General features: G+C 24.1%; 1 protein-coding gene across 3 annotated transcripts in view; it reads left to right on the top strand.

Annotated features, from left to right (window-relative positions):
* LOC107454627 (guanine nucleotide exchange factor DBS) overlaps positions 1-16,304 on the top strand; it is a 117,983-nt gene that overhangs the window by 92,978 nt on the left and 8,701 nt on the right. For all 3 annotated transcript variants that reach the window (XM_016071876.4, XM_016071888.3, XM_016071882.4), the window contains 10 exons: positions 2,156-2,362; positions 3,535-3,720; positions 3,938-4,062; positions 5,021-5,087; positions 7,295-7,410; positions 7,835-7,904; positions 10,220-10,318; positions 12,224-12,316; positions 12,659-12,778; positions 15,706-15,903. In XM_016071876.4, coding sequence (XP_015927362.1) covers positions 2,156-2,362; positions 3,535-3,720; positions 3,938-4,062; positions 5,021-5,087; positions 7,295-7,410; positions 7,835-7,904; positions 10,220-10,318; positions 12,224-12,316; positions 12,659-12,778; positions 15,706-15,903 — 1,281 coding nt within the window. The remainder of the gene's footprint in view (positions 1-2,155; positions 2,363-3,534; positions 3,721-3,937; positions 4,063-5,020; positions 5,088-7,294; positions 7,411-7,834; positions 7,905-10,219; positions 10,319-12,223; positions 12,317-12,658; positions 12,779-15,705; positions 15,904-16,304) is intronic.

Here is a 16,304-nt window from a genome sequence, read left to right as displayed (position 1 = left end):
ATAATTGTGTATTTGAATTGCATGTTTATTTAAATAAAACAAAATATTTCTTTTTATATATTCTCCAGTTTAAGTGGAAATTTAGTGTAAAGGTGCTCCAACTTTTCTTTTTCTTTTCTTTAAAAAATTATTAAACATATTGAAGGGTTGCATTGAATTTAATTTTTATGTCATTTAACAATTAGTTATTTTATAGCTTAATAACAATACCCATTTGTCCTAATTAAAAGGCAAAGTACATCGAATTGCATTTATTTACTAAGAATATGTATAGCAGTTCCAAAGTAGAAAAGGTATGAAGGTTTGGACCCCTTAAAGTTATTTTTTGCGTATTTCACTATATCTTGAGAACTTTTCGAGCAAATTGAAAAGATTTTGCATGCAATTATAAAATTAATTTGTCCTAACATAATTTCATACAAAAAGTAATTTTTAATAGTTGTTTATTGTTTATTATTATATTTAAGAGTTGAAAATTTTTGAATTATAAGGTATAAAAATTTTTACATCATTTTAGAGAATGTAATATTATATGGCGAAATGCAAAATGGGTCAAATAGCTCCTGAGAAATCGTATTTTAAAAATACGACTTTTTTAAAATTAGAATTCATTTGATAGATTTTGATTTTTTAATAGATTTATATTGATAGATTGAATATTTGATAGATTTAATTCAAATTTTCTATTTTAAGCTTTCAGGAAAGCAGTCCTAACTTAAGGCTGCTTTTCTAACTAAACTGTTGGAACAATATTTTCCTGATTTTGTCTACCGCCTTCCATATTTTGATGATATAGAATTGCATGATTTTGTAACTAATAATACACGAATAAAAATACACGAATTAAAAAAATTTTTAGGTCACCCTAGAACTAGTGAAGAACAAAATTAATCTGAGTGATCCTTTTCTTTTAAGCACTGTACATTAACATAAAAGTACATTACTATATTTTTGTACTTTAAATTTAATTGGATTTTATATTTTACTTAACTTATAATGCATGAACTGTATTTCCATTTTATATTTATTTATTTTTTTAGTTATACGCTATTGTTATGGGTGTTTTTTCATCAATCCATTCTTATTCTAAAAGCTTATTATTTTGAAACAGCTGTATTATGTGAATGCTATTTTATATTTTACTTTTGAATAATTTCACTTCTATTAATCTATCATCATATTTATTGAAAATCATTTTGATAAAGAGCTTTTATGTGGAATGCTAAATTGTAGTTCATTTGATGTAAGAGAAAACGCTTTTTAGCAGCAATTTTTATAACTGTAATGTGTTTGTTATCGTTATTCATGACTGTTAGATTAGGTTTCATTCATCTTAGTGAGCACCTTCCATGTTTATTGTAAAAGTTAAATCAATTCCACTTATTTAGAATTTGTCTTATAGCATATTTGAAACAATTATATAATTTCAAGTTTCTTAAGTAAAATGACGTTCAAAAATAGATTTTAAAAAAACACTTGATTTTAATATTATGGCAAAAATAATGTTTTACTTACAATCTCTTTAATTTCTGTTATGAAATTTGCATTTTTTAAAAAATTCACATTTATACTAGTGAGTATAGGTCAGTTATAAAGTTAGATATATAATTTTAAAGTCCTAAATGTATGCACAGTTCTCCTCACGATTAGAATCTAAAAGACATGAGAAAAGAATTTTAAATGCTGTTGTTTGTTATAATGCTTGTGTGTTATAATGAAGCAAAGACACTAAAAATCAGAGGGTACACAAAAAGTTATTACGTATCCCAGAGAACGCATAGTTTTTCATCGCGAAAAAAAGTTAAGTTCATGCAAAAATTATATATAATAAAAGAGAGTAGAGAACTCATATTCAAAATAAGTTCTAAATCGTAAGGCTTAATGCAGTAATCTTATAAATTATTTTTTTAAGCTTTATTATATTTGTTATAATGCGAGTTATAATATACATAATGTTACAATTGTGTTTGTTATAACTATCTTACTTTAAGCTGAATGTAATAAATTTTCATTGCATAATAATTAAAACAATCAAAAGTTCTAAAATATTCAGTTTATCAAAACAATTATCTCATTAAGTCTCTCCAAATTTTAAATATATTATTTATTAATATTATCCTTATTATTTATTTGAATTTTTATTTTATTTTCAAAGGCAAACAAATGGTGTACGGAAGGTGTTGAATTCTTAGCCTCTCATCAGATTGAAAAGTGCACTTGCCATGAGTTTGCTGCAAGAGCCTTAAAAAATGTAGAAGAGTTTTTGCAGAAAGGTTCTGATCTTCAAATCAGTGAAGAATTAGAAAACCATCCTATTCTTAAAGGTGCTATTTCGCCAGAAACAAGAGTACTTGTGCAACAGGTAATATATTAAATATATGTACTATTTTTATTGGGCTTTTTTTTTAATACAGAGCATTTTATTTTGTTCTTTATATATATTATTTTGTTCTATATATATATATATATATGTATATATATATGTATCTATCTATATATATATATATATATATATATTTATATATATATATTTATATATATATATATATATATATATATATATATATATATATATATATATATATATATATATATATATATATATATATATATATATATATATATATATATATATATATATATATATATATATATATATATATATATATATATATATATATATATATATAATATATATATATATATATATATATATATATATATATATATATATATATATATATATATATATATATAAATATATATATATAAATATATATATATATATTTGTGTGTGTGCGTGCGTGCGAGTGAGTGAGTGAGAGAGAGAGGGAGAGATAAAAAGATTACACTGAAAATATTTATTTAAATTTTTACAATTTTTAATCAAATGAGTATAATTAAAAGAATCATAGTAATGTTAATTTATCAAAAAAAAAAAAAAAGAAATAGATGAACTCTTCCAAAATTGATAATAAAAAAACAATGGATATCCAACTAATGTAATTAAATTCTATTTAAAATCATTGAGTTAATTGTTGTATATTATAATTATTAAATAATTTATTAACTAAATTTGTATTTTAACCATGTACAAATCCAATTCAGGCTAATCCGTAGCAAAATTTTTATTTTATTTTATTTATTTATTATTTAAATATTTGTTAGTTTTATGTAATTTCAAAATAGAAATTTTGTATTGCTATTTCTAAATGATTTTATTTGTGTTTAAAATTGTTTTCAGCGTATTTTGGTACCTATTAATTTTTGAGTTATAGATATGTAAAAGTTAAGAAAAAAGTTAAGACTAGTTAAAGTTATGTTAAGAGTAAAAGACTTTTTTTTTATTTAAATTTCTGTTTTAGTTTTTTATCATTATGAATCTGTAATTATAAATTAGTTAAAAAAAATTTAAATAATTATTTTCCATACTGCTTAGCTATTATTATGAGATTTATTTCAATTAAATATAATATTTGTGTTATGAATGTGATCAAATTACTAATTTATTCAATTATGAAAATTATTATTTAGGTCCTAAAACGTTTAGAAGATATGAAAACAGTGTGTGAAAAGCGCAAAGCTAGTTTAGAAAAGTTAGCTGCTAAACCAGTACGACCTGTCCAAGCTGTTGTTCCTGAGCCTAAAGTGCCTTCTCATGTTCAATTGCGTAGGCCCTCACCAGATGGTGATCGAAAACTTCATAAGAAAGGCTCAAAGGTTTATTTATTTATATTTTATTTTTCACTTGTTCATTAATTCGTAACTATCTTTATTACATTTGATGCATTTAAAATTCATCTATTGTTGTATGGCATTTGCAAATAGTTGATGTAATGAACTGTTTTTGCGAAGAATCATTTGATATGCATTGTTTCGAAACAGCATTATTAATACATTTTATTGAGTGTTATTTTACATTTTTATAACTTTTTAGACTACTATTGAGATTTGTTTTGAAGAGAATGAGGCTGAAGAAGCTCCATACTTTTATCCTATTCGAAGTGATTCTAATCCTCCTTCTCAACGTAATAGTGCTGATGTATTAAAGTTGAAACAATGGTAAGATATAAATTTATTGCTCTGAAACTATTCAAAATTTTGTGACAAAAAGCCAACCATATTGCACACATATTAATCTAAGTGATTTTTCTTCCTCATTTAAGAACTACAAATGTTCTTATACTTGATTTTTTTCCAACCAGTATATCTCGCCTTCAACCTCATCTAATTCTCAGAATTCAATCAAAATCAAATAATTAAAAAGGAGACATATTTTTCATGTTGATTCCAAAAACAGCTGTTAAATGGGATAATAAATAACTTTTTAATTTGGTTTCATCCTAATCTTCCTTTGTTTAAAAATTATGGAATGCTATATATTTTTAAAATATTTTTCAAATAAATGCCCTGAAACCATAACTAAAAATTTATGTTTGTTGTTTCATTCCTTATTTATCAACACTAAAAACATCTATAATCTGCAGATATTATTAAACAAAACTGTAATGAAGTTCTATTTGTTAACACTCATTTTTTAAACATTACTTTAAATTTATTCAATATTTAACTGATTCGACATTTCTTACTGTGAAATATTATTGTTAGTACCAGATTGTATAAACTTAATTATTAGCATTTGTTTCACGTATTTTTTTTTTATTTTAAGTATTCTATCCTCAATAGTTTTACAATCAATTTTGCTAATATTATTGCATCTGAAAATCTGTTTAAAAGTACTCTGGTGCTTCCCTTAAAAAATGAAAAGAAAAAAAAAAACATAGTTTTTCTTCTACACTCTAGAATCTGTTATGTCCACCACATAATTGAATTTTATATCGTTCAAGAATCAAAGTACTTTTTATAATGTGCAGGAATTGTATAAAATATTATATAGCCTAAGACATCAAGCATCATGATTCTAAGAGTTACACGGAAAAAACTCTCGTGACATTAAGTTGGTGTTATTTTATTGTATTTTATGCACTCAAGTCTTTTTAGAAATAATTGAATTTTACAGGCACGTCATGACTGAACTCATCGAAACTGAAAAAACTTATGTCACTGAATTGAACAGCATATTAACTGTAAGTGTTGAATTTTTTAAATATACTCTTTTATTAGTGATGCTTCCCTTAAGTAATATTACATTTTTAAAGTGGGAAATTCAATAAGGGGATTTGAATTATTTAAGAACCAGTACTTAATATACTTAAAAATTATTAATCCTGTATGTTTTTAATTTATTTGGTCAAAATAGGTAGAATCATCTCCTTTAGGAATAAAAGAATATTTGTTTTGTGTTTTGAAAGACAAAAAATATAATATGCTGTTATGAAAAACTTCTGTATTTCAATAAATTTACACTGTGCAAAATTAAAAAGAAAACACTTTTTAATTTATTTATTTAATAATAGGATATTCACTCGCTAAGGTGTAATTTATCTGATTTAAGGGACTCTCCATAAATATGTTAATTTGTGAAGGTGATATTCTATATTACAAAATGAAATACATCTTTCTCTGATAAACATGCCTTTTTATACAACAAATTAAGATTCTTGACCTGAGAATAAAAGGGGTAGCCACAATCTGGAGAATATGGTCCAGATAGTTTTGGCAGTAGGAGTAGTTTGAGTCCCTTAATGTTAATTTTTCTTTTTAAGTTTTTTCTCACTTCTCTCGAGCTAATTTAGATAATTAAATAGTATTTGCCCATAATTATTGAACGCTTTTGTCCAAAAATAACTCTATGGGGAGGATTTCATAATGGTTAAGAATAATTTTTAACAACACAACAACCAAGTAAACAAGTTTGAGGTCAAGGGAACAAGTTTTTATGTTCTTTTTAACTGTGTAATTTTAAATGACAAAAACCAACATGGAATGTTGGACATGTTTATTGAAAGGAATTCTGTTTTTGTGTCAAGTTTGATAACTTAAAATATTGCCGTTTAGCATGTTGAAGAATAAGCTCTTCGAATCTTTAAGACTGTGTCTTAGTCCATGAAAATCCAATCATGAGATAGTTATTAAAAAGTTCTTTTTTCATTTTGTACTCTGTAAAATTCCACCATCACAAATTAATTAGCATGCTTAAGATTAGTTCCTAATTTATTAAGATTGTATTTTATCTCGTGAAAATCTAATGATGATATCAAAAGTCATTAAGGGGTTCTATTTTTATTTTGTGCATTGTCCTTATTATTTAACACATTGTATTATATATTTTAAAATAACAAATCATTAACATATTTTAAATACCTAATTGAATTCTTGACAAAATATGTTACTTCTGATGACAAATATGTTACTACTTTTTTAGACAATATTAAATTATATCTCTTTCATTTCCTAAGCATAAGTTATCCTTGCCATTGCATAAAACAAAAGTATGCTACTTTTCATTTTATTATATGGCTTCTAAGAATTGGTTCTTTCCCTTTTCATTTCGTTAAACAAAAAGAGTCTGTGCTACTTTTCTATAATATGGCACCTATGGTTCTGGCTCCTGTCATTTCGTAAAGCTAAGGGAGTCTTTGTGATTTCATAGAGCACAAAGAGTCTAAACTTCTTTTCATTCTATAATATGGCTCCTGGAAATTTTAAACTTTTGCGAATCCTTGAATATGTATTATAGTTTTTGACCCCAAAAAATAAATTGCTTGGTCTAGTTGATTTCCAGGCATGTCTTTTTCCAACCATCTACAATTCGTGAGATATAGATTTCGTAAAGCTAAGGGAGTCTTTGTGATTTCATAGAGCACAAAGAGTCTAAACTTCTTTTCATTCTATAATATGGCTCCTGGAAATTTTAAACTTTTGCCAATCCATGAATATGTATTATAGTTTTTAACCCCAAAAAATAAATTGCTTGGTCTAGTTGATTTACAGGCATGTCTTTTTCCAACCATCTACAATTCGTGAGATATAGAGCATCAAGTTTTTCAATAATTTCAGTTGATAAAAATTTACAATTATTTCAGATAAATTTTGCTTTAAATTATGTTAACACTAATGAATAAAAATCAAGTATCGTTACAAATATAAAATTGGAAACGTAAAGTAGAATTTAACCAAAGATGTGCTAAAGCACTGATTAATTAGTTTATTGGAATTATATTCCATTGTGTTTAGCAAATAGTTTTTTTAATTATTTATATTTTATTATTAGAAAGGCATGTACTGAAAATTAATTATTTTGCAATAACTAAGTTATTTATTAGAATATTTTGTGTGTGTTTGTGTTTTGCTAGTGATGTTTTTCTTAAGTAGTTAAATTTTATTTTTAAAGGGGTATATGAAGCAAATTGATAATCCTGCCACGAGTGACCTAGTTCCTCCTGTGCTTTTTGATAAAAAAGATGTCCTATTTGGAAATATGTCAGATATTTATTTATTTCATTACAAGTAAGAATTATTTTTATGTGTCAATTTTCACCCAAACTTATATTTATATGAATCAATTATTATTTTATACTGTTAGTTAAAACAATAATTTCTTTTACAAAAAATGTTGTTGTTTTATACTTTTTTTTATTTCATGACTTCAAAGTTAATTTTTTATGTACTTTTTAGTCATTTATATTCTAGTTTAATTGATTCTTACAATTGTCTACTTTTTTTGACATTTTTATCATTGTGCTGTATATAAAAAATATATACATATATATATAATGCATAAATGCATGGTAATATATAATACATGTAATATATAAAAATATATATACTATTAAAATATTTTTAATGTTTTTTGCCTTTTATTGTTTTTTACATAATCAAGACATTTTTCCAACTTTTAAAACATTAATATTATCAATTTATATATTTTCAGCACTTTTTTAATTGACCTTGAGGGTTGTAGCAGCACTCCTGAACAAGTTGGAAAATGTTTTGTGCGTAGAGTAAGTTTTTGAGTACTGAAAGTTAAAATTTGTGAGATATACAATGCATTTATCTTATATTTTAGTTCACTAAAAAAAAGTCTAAGCTATTTAATTGCTATTTAAAATTAACCATTGAGTTAACTTTATAACCCATGAATGTATTTTAAAACCGATTCCTGAACGATTTATTATTCTAAATATAATTTCAAAAATAAATAATTAACTCATATTGATCTATGACACACATAAGGTGGGCACTTATTCTCAAAAAGAAGCCATAGTTTTGTTTGCAGATGCTTTGTTTGGGATCATTTAATCTTAACCAAAAGTTTGTTGATACGTTACATATTTAAGTAGTTCCGAAACATTCCAGTTATATGAAATTCATTAGAAAATTATTTGAATTCTATGTTATTTATCTAAATTAATAACATGCTTACACCATTTATTTTTATGTTAATTACTATTTAATGTTTATTATAAAAAGCCTGCAACTTTAATAGTTAATAGGGAAATAATTTAATAGTTAAATGCTACATTAATAGTTAAATTAAGACATAATATAAAAGTATTCATTATGTTTCAAAACTTCTAATTCAGTCAGCAAAAAAAAAAAAAAAAAAATGAATAGCAATTGATTGACTTACTCTAGAATTTTGTTCAAAAATATTTTTAAAAAAATCATAAGTAATTTGATTTTTATTTTGTTGTATTTTTTAACTTTTTTGTATGATTTCCCTGAAATATTTAGGTAAAAATTGTTTCTAAAGGTAAAAAAGGTTTTTTTTTTTTTTTTTTTTTTTTTTTTTTTTTTAAGAAACTAAAATTGAGGTCCCCTTCCTACTGCATTTACTATTAATTAATTATACCTGAGAAGAGACTTGAATGCACTTTTTTAGCAGGAAAATCTATTTCATTGCTGATTAAAGAGCAAATTTTTTTTCCAGAACACTTATTTTGGACTTTTTGTATGATTTAATGAGTTCGTAAAATTTTGAAATTCAGTGCTTCTAATTTAAGTCTTGTTTCTATGCTCTTACTTTGGCATTTCCAAAAGCTAAAGTGCCTTTTAAATCATTCACTTGAATTTAAAAGATAGCAAGGATTAGGGAAGTGGGAAAAGACCTTAAAAGGAAATTAGAAATGGTCAAGAAAATTCGAAATTTAATGGCAATTAAAAAGTGAGGATTAATTAAGCTCTTAAGCAATGTTTGATAAAGTGAGAAAAATATATCAATTTTCTTAGATTAAGTTTACATATGTTATCCTTAACTGTGGAATTACTCTTTTTTTAAATTTATTCTGTTTGAGATATCATGTGTAATATGAATTTCATATATTTTAAATGTTTTCTGCTTCATTTGACTTTGAACTATCCAAGTTTAACTTTACCAATTATCAATTATAAAATTCTAAGCAATTTAGTTTTAAAATCTTATACAGATAAGTTTTATTTTATAAAAATTCCTGTTTTCTGTAAAGGTTCTAAATTGTAATCCCCCTCCCCGAAAAAAAAAGACAAGGCAGATACAATTTAATGAATTTGGCACTATCAGTGAGGGAAAAATTTGCTTTTTGCTAGCTACAAAATATTACTTTTTATTTAGAGGACATATAATCATGTTACGTATTGCTTTCTTCTATTCAATCTGCTTTCTTTTAACATTTGTGTTTAAATGATACTTGAATAATTTTCCATTTTTAATTATTCTTATCTTTTAAACACCAATGTATACTTAGTAGGCTCCTGCTTATCTGATTTGTGACTATTTGTCTTTTGTACTATCTGGCCTGGTAAAAAAGTTAGTTATAAAATAACCAGCTGTTCTTAAAATTCATTCTGTTAGGTATAAAAGGCAAAAATGAAGAAGGCCAAAGCAGTCACCTATACTTATTTACTCTTTCTATTCATAATTTTTCTCATTTGTGTACTTCATTATTAAATTTGAGTGTTTTTTCATTATTTAATTTTTTGCCTGAAGCATTTACTTTAAAATTTTAATCAAATATTTTTAATTATATGTGAGAGTAGTAAGGAGTGGACTTTATTCTTAACTGGCTATTTTTCTTGTCTATCCTACCACCACATTAGACCAGATAGTTGGGAATGTATATATATATATATATATATATGAACCTTTTCTAAAAAGTTATTGAGTTTTGAAATACTTTATGATATTCATTTAGGGTTTAAAATACTAGTAAAAAAACTATCATATATATTTGTTTGTAGTTTAATATTTTATGTATAGCTTTCAGTATAAGTACAAATCCAACAAAAAATTGACTCAATTCACAATAAATTTTTTAATGTAGTTTTTTTTTCGTTTTAGAGTGATTCCTTCCATAAACTATATAGTTTTTATTGCCTGAATAAGCCTAAATCTGAATCCCTCCGTCGACAATGTGGTGACGACAATCCTTTTTTTAAAGTAAGTAATTTTTTTTTTTGAAAAAATTTTTAATACCTGTGAATATAAACTATGTTATATGCATACATAAAAATGTTGCTTTAAAAAAGTAATGAGTAAAAGTGCAAATACTTTAAGTAAAAATAACAAGTGAAAAGTTTTAATTTAAAATTGTTAGTGCAAATACTTTTCGAGGAAATCAAAAATTCTAAGTAACCTTAAATTTCATTCAAAAAATATAATATAACTTTAATTCAAAGGAATTTTTAATTAAAATATATAAAACTTTAAAATGCGTGAAAATGTTGGGAAATTCCTTGAAATATGAATTTTGGAATTATCCAGAAACAAAACCAGAAATCAAAATTTGGTGTGTGCATATAAAATAGGAGTTTTATTAATTTTAAATCTAAATCTTAAGAAATTTTCTTTTTACTTTTGGAATTTGTAGTAATAAATTAATTTGTTGACCAAATTTTAAAAATATTATATTTTTTGTTTAAAGAAATTAAAAAATGTATTCTTATGCAAGTAACAGATATTTCGTATTGAATCCACTCAACAAAAATTCAGTACAAAAGCTTTATTTTTAAATTTGTTTACATGATGAACAAAATGTTTATATGGTAAAGAACAGAAGGTTCTATCAGAACATTTTGTTTTCAATAGAAACAAAATTAATCAACGTAGTGGGGTGGTTCTTAGTTTCTAGAAATTTGTAGGTGGTTGTGTTTGACCTTCAACCTCATTGTGGTCACATGTAAGAAAAGGAAGAAAAAAAACTGTTTTTTCTTTAGAGAGAAGGAATATATAATGCATTAAACTTATAAATTTAAAAAAAAAAAAAAAAAATTGAGGAAAAGGTTTTAAAAAATTCAGAAAAAAGGAAAGATTTTTTTTCTTTTTTAAACAAAACAAGTTAAAGTAAGAATTTTAAAAAGTAACTAAGTAGAAGAAAAGTACATACTTTTTACTTTCATTACAAGTAAGGAAAGTAAAAGTATTGCCATGTATGGTTATATTTATGATTTAGCATTTATGTTTATTTAAGTAAACATAACTTTTAGACATTTTATTCAAATATTTTTAGTATGATTTTAGAATTTATTTTATTTGTATTTTGATAATACTACAAACATGAAAATTAAATATCTAAATTAGAAGTCATAAATTTTTTTCCATGACTTTCTCAATAAAAATATTTAGTCTTCAATTTAAAACAAATGTCAACCTGTAACAAATTAATGTATATTTTGTTATGCTATTAAATCCAGCATGTGCATAAATTCCTAATGCTTCATCATTAGCGCATTCATTTTAAGTGGTTCAGAGAAATTAATTACTCATTTGACATAGTACTAACTTGTGCATACACCTAACAATATTTATTAACGGATTTTATTTTTTTCTTTCTTTAAGTTCTAGACACTGATAAAAATGTCTTTAAGAGAATTTTAATAAATGAATAATCAAAATACAAATGACTATAACAAGCCAAAATTCTTCTCATCAAAGAATTAAAAATTATAGTTATTTATGATTGTAAGAATGTAATAAGCTTACGAAAATAAGCTGCTGCATGACTGAGGAAAAATACAAATTGATGCCCTTTAAAATTATTAAAAAATTACCATTAGTGGATTGGTATTTTAGTGAATTAAATTTGTTTTATTATTTTTTAATGTATTTTTAATCTTTTGAACAATAAATTCATTGATAACTCTGAATAGAGTCCATCTCTTTACATCCATTACAGGGGCCCTATTCCGCAAGGTACCTGTGTTTGGGGTTTTTACTGTGTATATAATTATTATTACATCTTTTTATCAATATATGGTTAATCAATATTCATTGGCTTCACTAGCTTTATACAATAAATATTTTTGTTTTATAAGAAGTTTAATATTTTTCATTTACCTGTTTTAGGAATGCCAGAGAAATCTTGGTCATAAATTACCACTCGGTGCCTATTTGCTAAAACCTGTCCAAAGAATTACAAAATACCAGTTGTTACTGCAGGTAATTATAATCTGAATTTAGATTTAAACAGAAATTTGTTGAAGCAATTTACGTATTGAAGTTCAAGTGCACAAATTTCTAATAAATAAAAAAATATTTTTCAAGATCAAGCTTTATTTTTTTGTTTTGACTAGATGGGTTATTCCAAACATTTTCAAATTAGTTTATTTATTTTACCATTCAAATATAAACAAGCTTCCATTTAAATAGGAAATTATTCTGCTTTGCCTGTTGATATTTTTTAAAATTTTATTTATTGAGCTGTATATTTATTTCAATTGTAAATAATCAAATTTCAGAATCACCAATTACCTGACTCATAGCTGGTTATTATTCTTTTAGGATCTTTTAAAATTTTGTGAAGAAAATATAGTTGAACTTAAAGAAGCTTTAGACACAATGTTAGCTGTGCTAAAATATGTGAATGATAGCATGCACCAAGTAGCCATCACAGGGTTCCATGTAAGATTTCTATTTTAAATTTTATTTTTGTTTATTACATCAACTTGAATTGCTTAAAATCATACCATAAATAAGCTTAGATTGCAAAGAAAAGTTTGATGGAATATTTATTCTTATCCATTTTAATAAATTGTTACTTCAGAACACAATTGCTTCTCTAGTAGAATATTTAAATTATTCAATTGAATAAAAGAGTAGCATCTATCTTATATTTATGGACTCTAATAAAAAAACTAATAAATAAATTAATTTATTTATAAATATTTTTTTTACTCGATAACTTAATTAGTTTATTTTATTGTGAAAAGTATATATTTATATTTGTTTCTTTAAAATATAACGCAAGGACTTTTATACAGTTGCTTTAAATCAAAGGAAAAATTACACATTTGGCCTTGCTTAGTTTTTTGATAATTTAAGATTCTAAAATTATTGCTATAAAAATCTATTATCCTTACTAATAATCTATAAACCACATGAATGTATTATGTTGTTTTTTAACATTTGTGTAATATTAAACTTATTCATTTTAAAAAATATTTGCTTTGAAAATTAAAATCATAAGAATAAATATTATTTAAAATTAATTAGCTTACTTAAAATTGAAGATTTTCAGATTTGCTGCATAAAATTCTATTAAACTTACCTGTTTTATTACTTGTATTTTCATCCACAAAATTAAAGTTGCGCAAAAATTTTATTCAATTTTAAATGATAGTATGAAAAGAGCAAAAGAATCCTGAAACAAAATTATTGTAGTTAATCATTTTAGTATACATCGCTACATTATGACTCATTTTATTACCTTAATTCTGATTGAGTACAAATTGACATACATTTGTTAAAATAAAACTTGTTTTTGTTCTTTTAGGTGTTGCAAGTTACCATCCAGTAAAATTTGCTTTCATATACATTTTCTTTATCAATATAATTTTATTGGAATTCAAGTTAATTTTAAGCTTCTATATGTTCATCTATAGTATAAGTCATGACCCATCAATTGACATGATATAAAAGATTTCAATGCTATTTTAACAACTTAGCTTTAGCCTCCATTATAAAGCTTCAGTTTGCATTCAAAATTCTTATTTATGTCTTTACTTTATGGTTTCATAAATTATTAGTATCCTAAAACTTGAAAATTCAAAATTGTTTTTTTCCTTTTTATTTTCTTTACTTAGCATGTGTCATTTTCAGTTTAATATCTACACATTATTTCTGAAAATTATAGTTTAATAAAATTTATTTTAAAAAACTACGAATGATGTTATAATTTTGTGACCCTGCATTTATAATTTTTTACAATTTGATTGATTCTAGCTGTGGACATTGGTTTAAATACAAAATAGCTGACAGTAGAAAATGAAAACTATTGCAAACTCAAAAGTGAAAACTATTGCAATTTATCCATAATTATTAGGATTTCATTGCTGAGATTACGGTTTTATAGTTTAGAATAAAAATTATGCATTTTGAGAATTTCTGCTATAATCTGTTTAAAGTAATAAATATGATTTGTTGTTTGCAACTGATCTACAATAGCCCCATATAAACTCAAAAGTGAAAACTATTACAATTTATCCATAATTATTAGGATTTCATTGCTGAGATTACAGCTTTATAGTTTAGTAATAAAAATTATGCATTTTGAGAATTTCTGCTATAATCTGTTTAAAGTAATAAATATAATTTGTTGTTTGCAACTGATCTACAATAGCCCCATATAAGCTCAAAAGTGAAAACTATTACAATTTATGCATAATTATTAGGATTTCATTGCTGAGATTACGGTTTTATAGTTTAGTAATAAAAATTATTCATTTTAAGAATTTCTGCTATAATCTGTTTAAAGTAATAAATATAATTTGTTGTTTGCAACTGATCTACAATAGTCCCATTTAAACTCAAAAGTGAACACTATTGCAATTTATCCATAATTATTAGGATTTCATTGTTGAGATTACGGTTTTATAGTTAAGTAATAAAAATTATGCATTTTGAGAATTTCTGCTATAATCTGTTTAAAGTAATAAATATAATTTGTTGTTTGCAACCGATCTACAATAATTTTTTCTACACTTTAAACAATTCTAAAAACAATAAATTTAAAAAAAGTTTCATTGAAACAAGAAAAAAAAAAGCAAAGAAATCTCATCTTACTCCTGAGCTATTCTGAAACTTATCTTCTTTCCTTATCAAAAAACCAAAGACCATAAATACAAACCTGCAGTGCTGTTAGCAAAACATTTTAGTGTTTCAAATGCAAAATAATAAAAAAGTAATAAGGGCTAGTTATAATTTTACTAAAAACTAGAGCATTGATTGGAAGTAATCAATTTAATTTTATAATGAAGTGTAAAATTTGTGTATTGTATAATATTTAATGTAGTATCTTTATGTAAGTGTTACTTATATATAATAGTAACTTCATGAATAAATTGATTAATATTATATACCTATGTAGAATAATAGAGTATATACACCTTTAACTTTGAGTTTCATAATCACCAACGTTACGTATTTCTGTGTCATTGTATTTCTGATTACTGATAGCTGGCTTAGAAAGTTGGTATGTCTGTAAATTTAATATATTATTACTTAAACGTTTCTTTAATTTTAATTGCTTAAATTTTCACAGTAAATAAATTTAACAAAAATTATTTTCAATAGAGTGTGTGTAATAGTAGTTTCATTATTCAGAGCAATTAGGCTTTAATTGCTTGCTAGATCATTCTTTTTTCATAATTGTTATATCTATCTCTGCTAACTATTGTAACTTATAATTATATTTTGCTTATTTATTAAAGCTGCTTCAAGGAAATTTTTTTATTTGATATTTACCTGACTTTTTCATTTTATATGTTGTTATTTTTATTGTTGTATTAATCAATATTCAGTTTTGTGACAAAGTTTTATTTTTATTTTAGGGTTGCCTAACAGATTATGGGCAATTACTTTTACAAGGACCTTTTAATGTTTGGGTTGAAAATAAAAAGGATCGAATCCGAGATTTGAGATTTAAAGCTCATCAGAGATACATATTTCTCTATGAAGGATTAGTATTATTTACCAAAAAATTTGGACGTGAAGAAAGTCCCAGTTATGCCTTCAAAAACTCATTAAAAGTAATTACCTTTTTTCTTTCTTTCAAATTTCCAAAATTTCTGAGAAAATTTCTTGTTAATTATAATTATATGTTAATTATACATAAGAAGATTCTTGTTAATTATTAAGATTAATTCTTGTTAATTATAATTAATATAAATTCTGGTTAATAACTTAAAAATAAATCGATGGAAAGTTTAACTGGTGAACTGAATATGAAGGTGTAGTCCATCAAAAGCTGTTTCAGTTGTGAACATGCTAAAATGTCACATGTTTCAAAATTCACGTATGATAAATATTTTAAAGAAACTTTTAAACAAATGTGTGTTGTTTAATAAGTCTAAGACTGTATAATAACAAAATATTTAAACTTGAAAGCTAAGTTTCTCATTTCATTTCATCATTTTCATTTCTTCATCAT

Source organism: Parasteatoda tepidariorum, chromosome 2, assembly GCF_982258835.1.
Source record: "Parasteatoda tepidariorum strain Cologne lab strain chromosome 2, Ptep-v5.0, whole genome shotgun sequence".
Classification (NCBI taxonomy): domain Eukaryota; kingdom Metazoa; phylum Arthropoda; class Arachnida; order Araneae; family Theridiidae; genus Parasteatoda; species Parasteatoda tepidariorum.
This window is presented reverse-complemented; position numbering and strand designations above follow the sequence as displayed.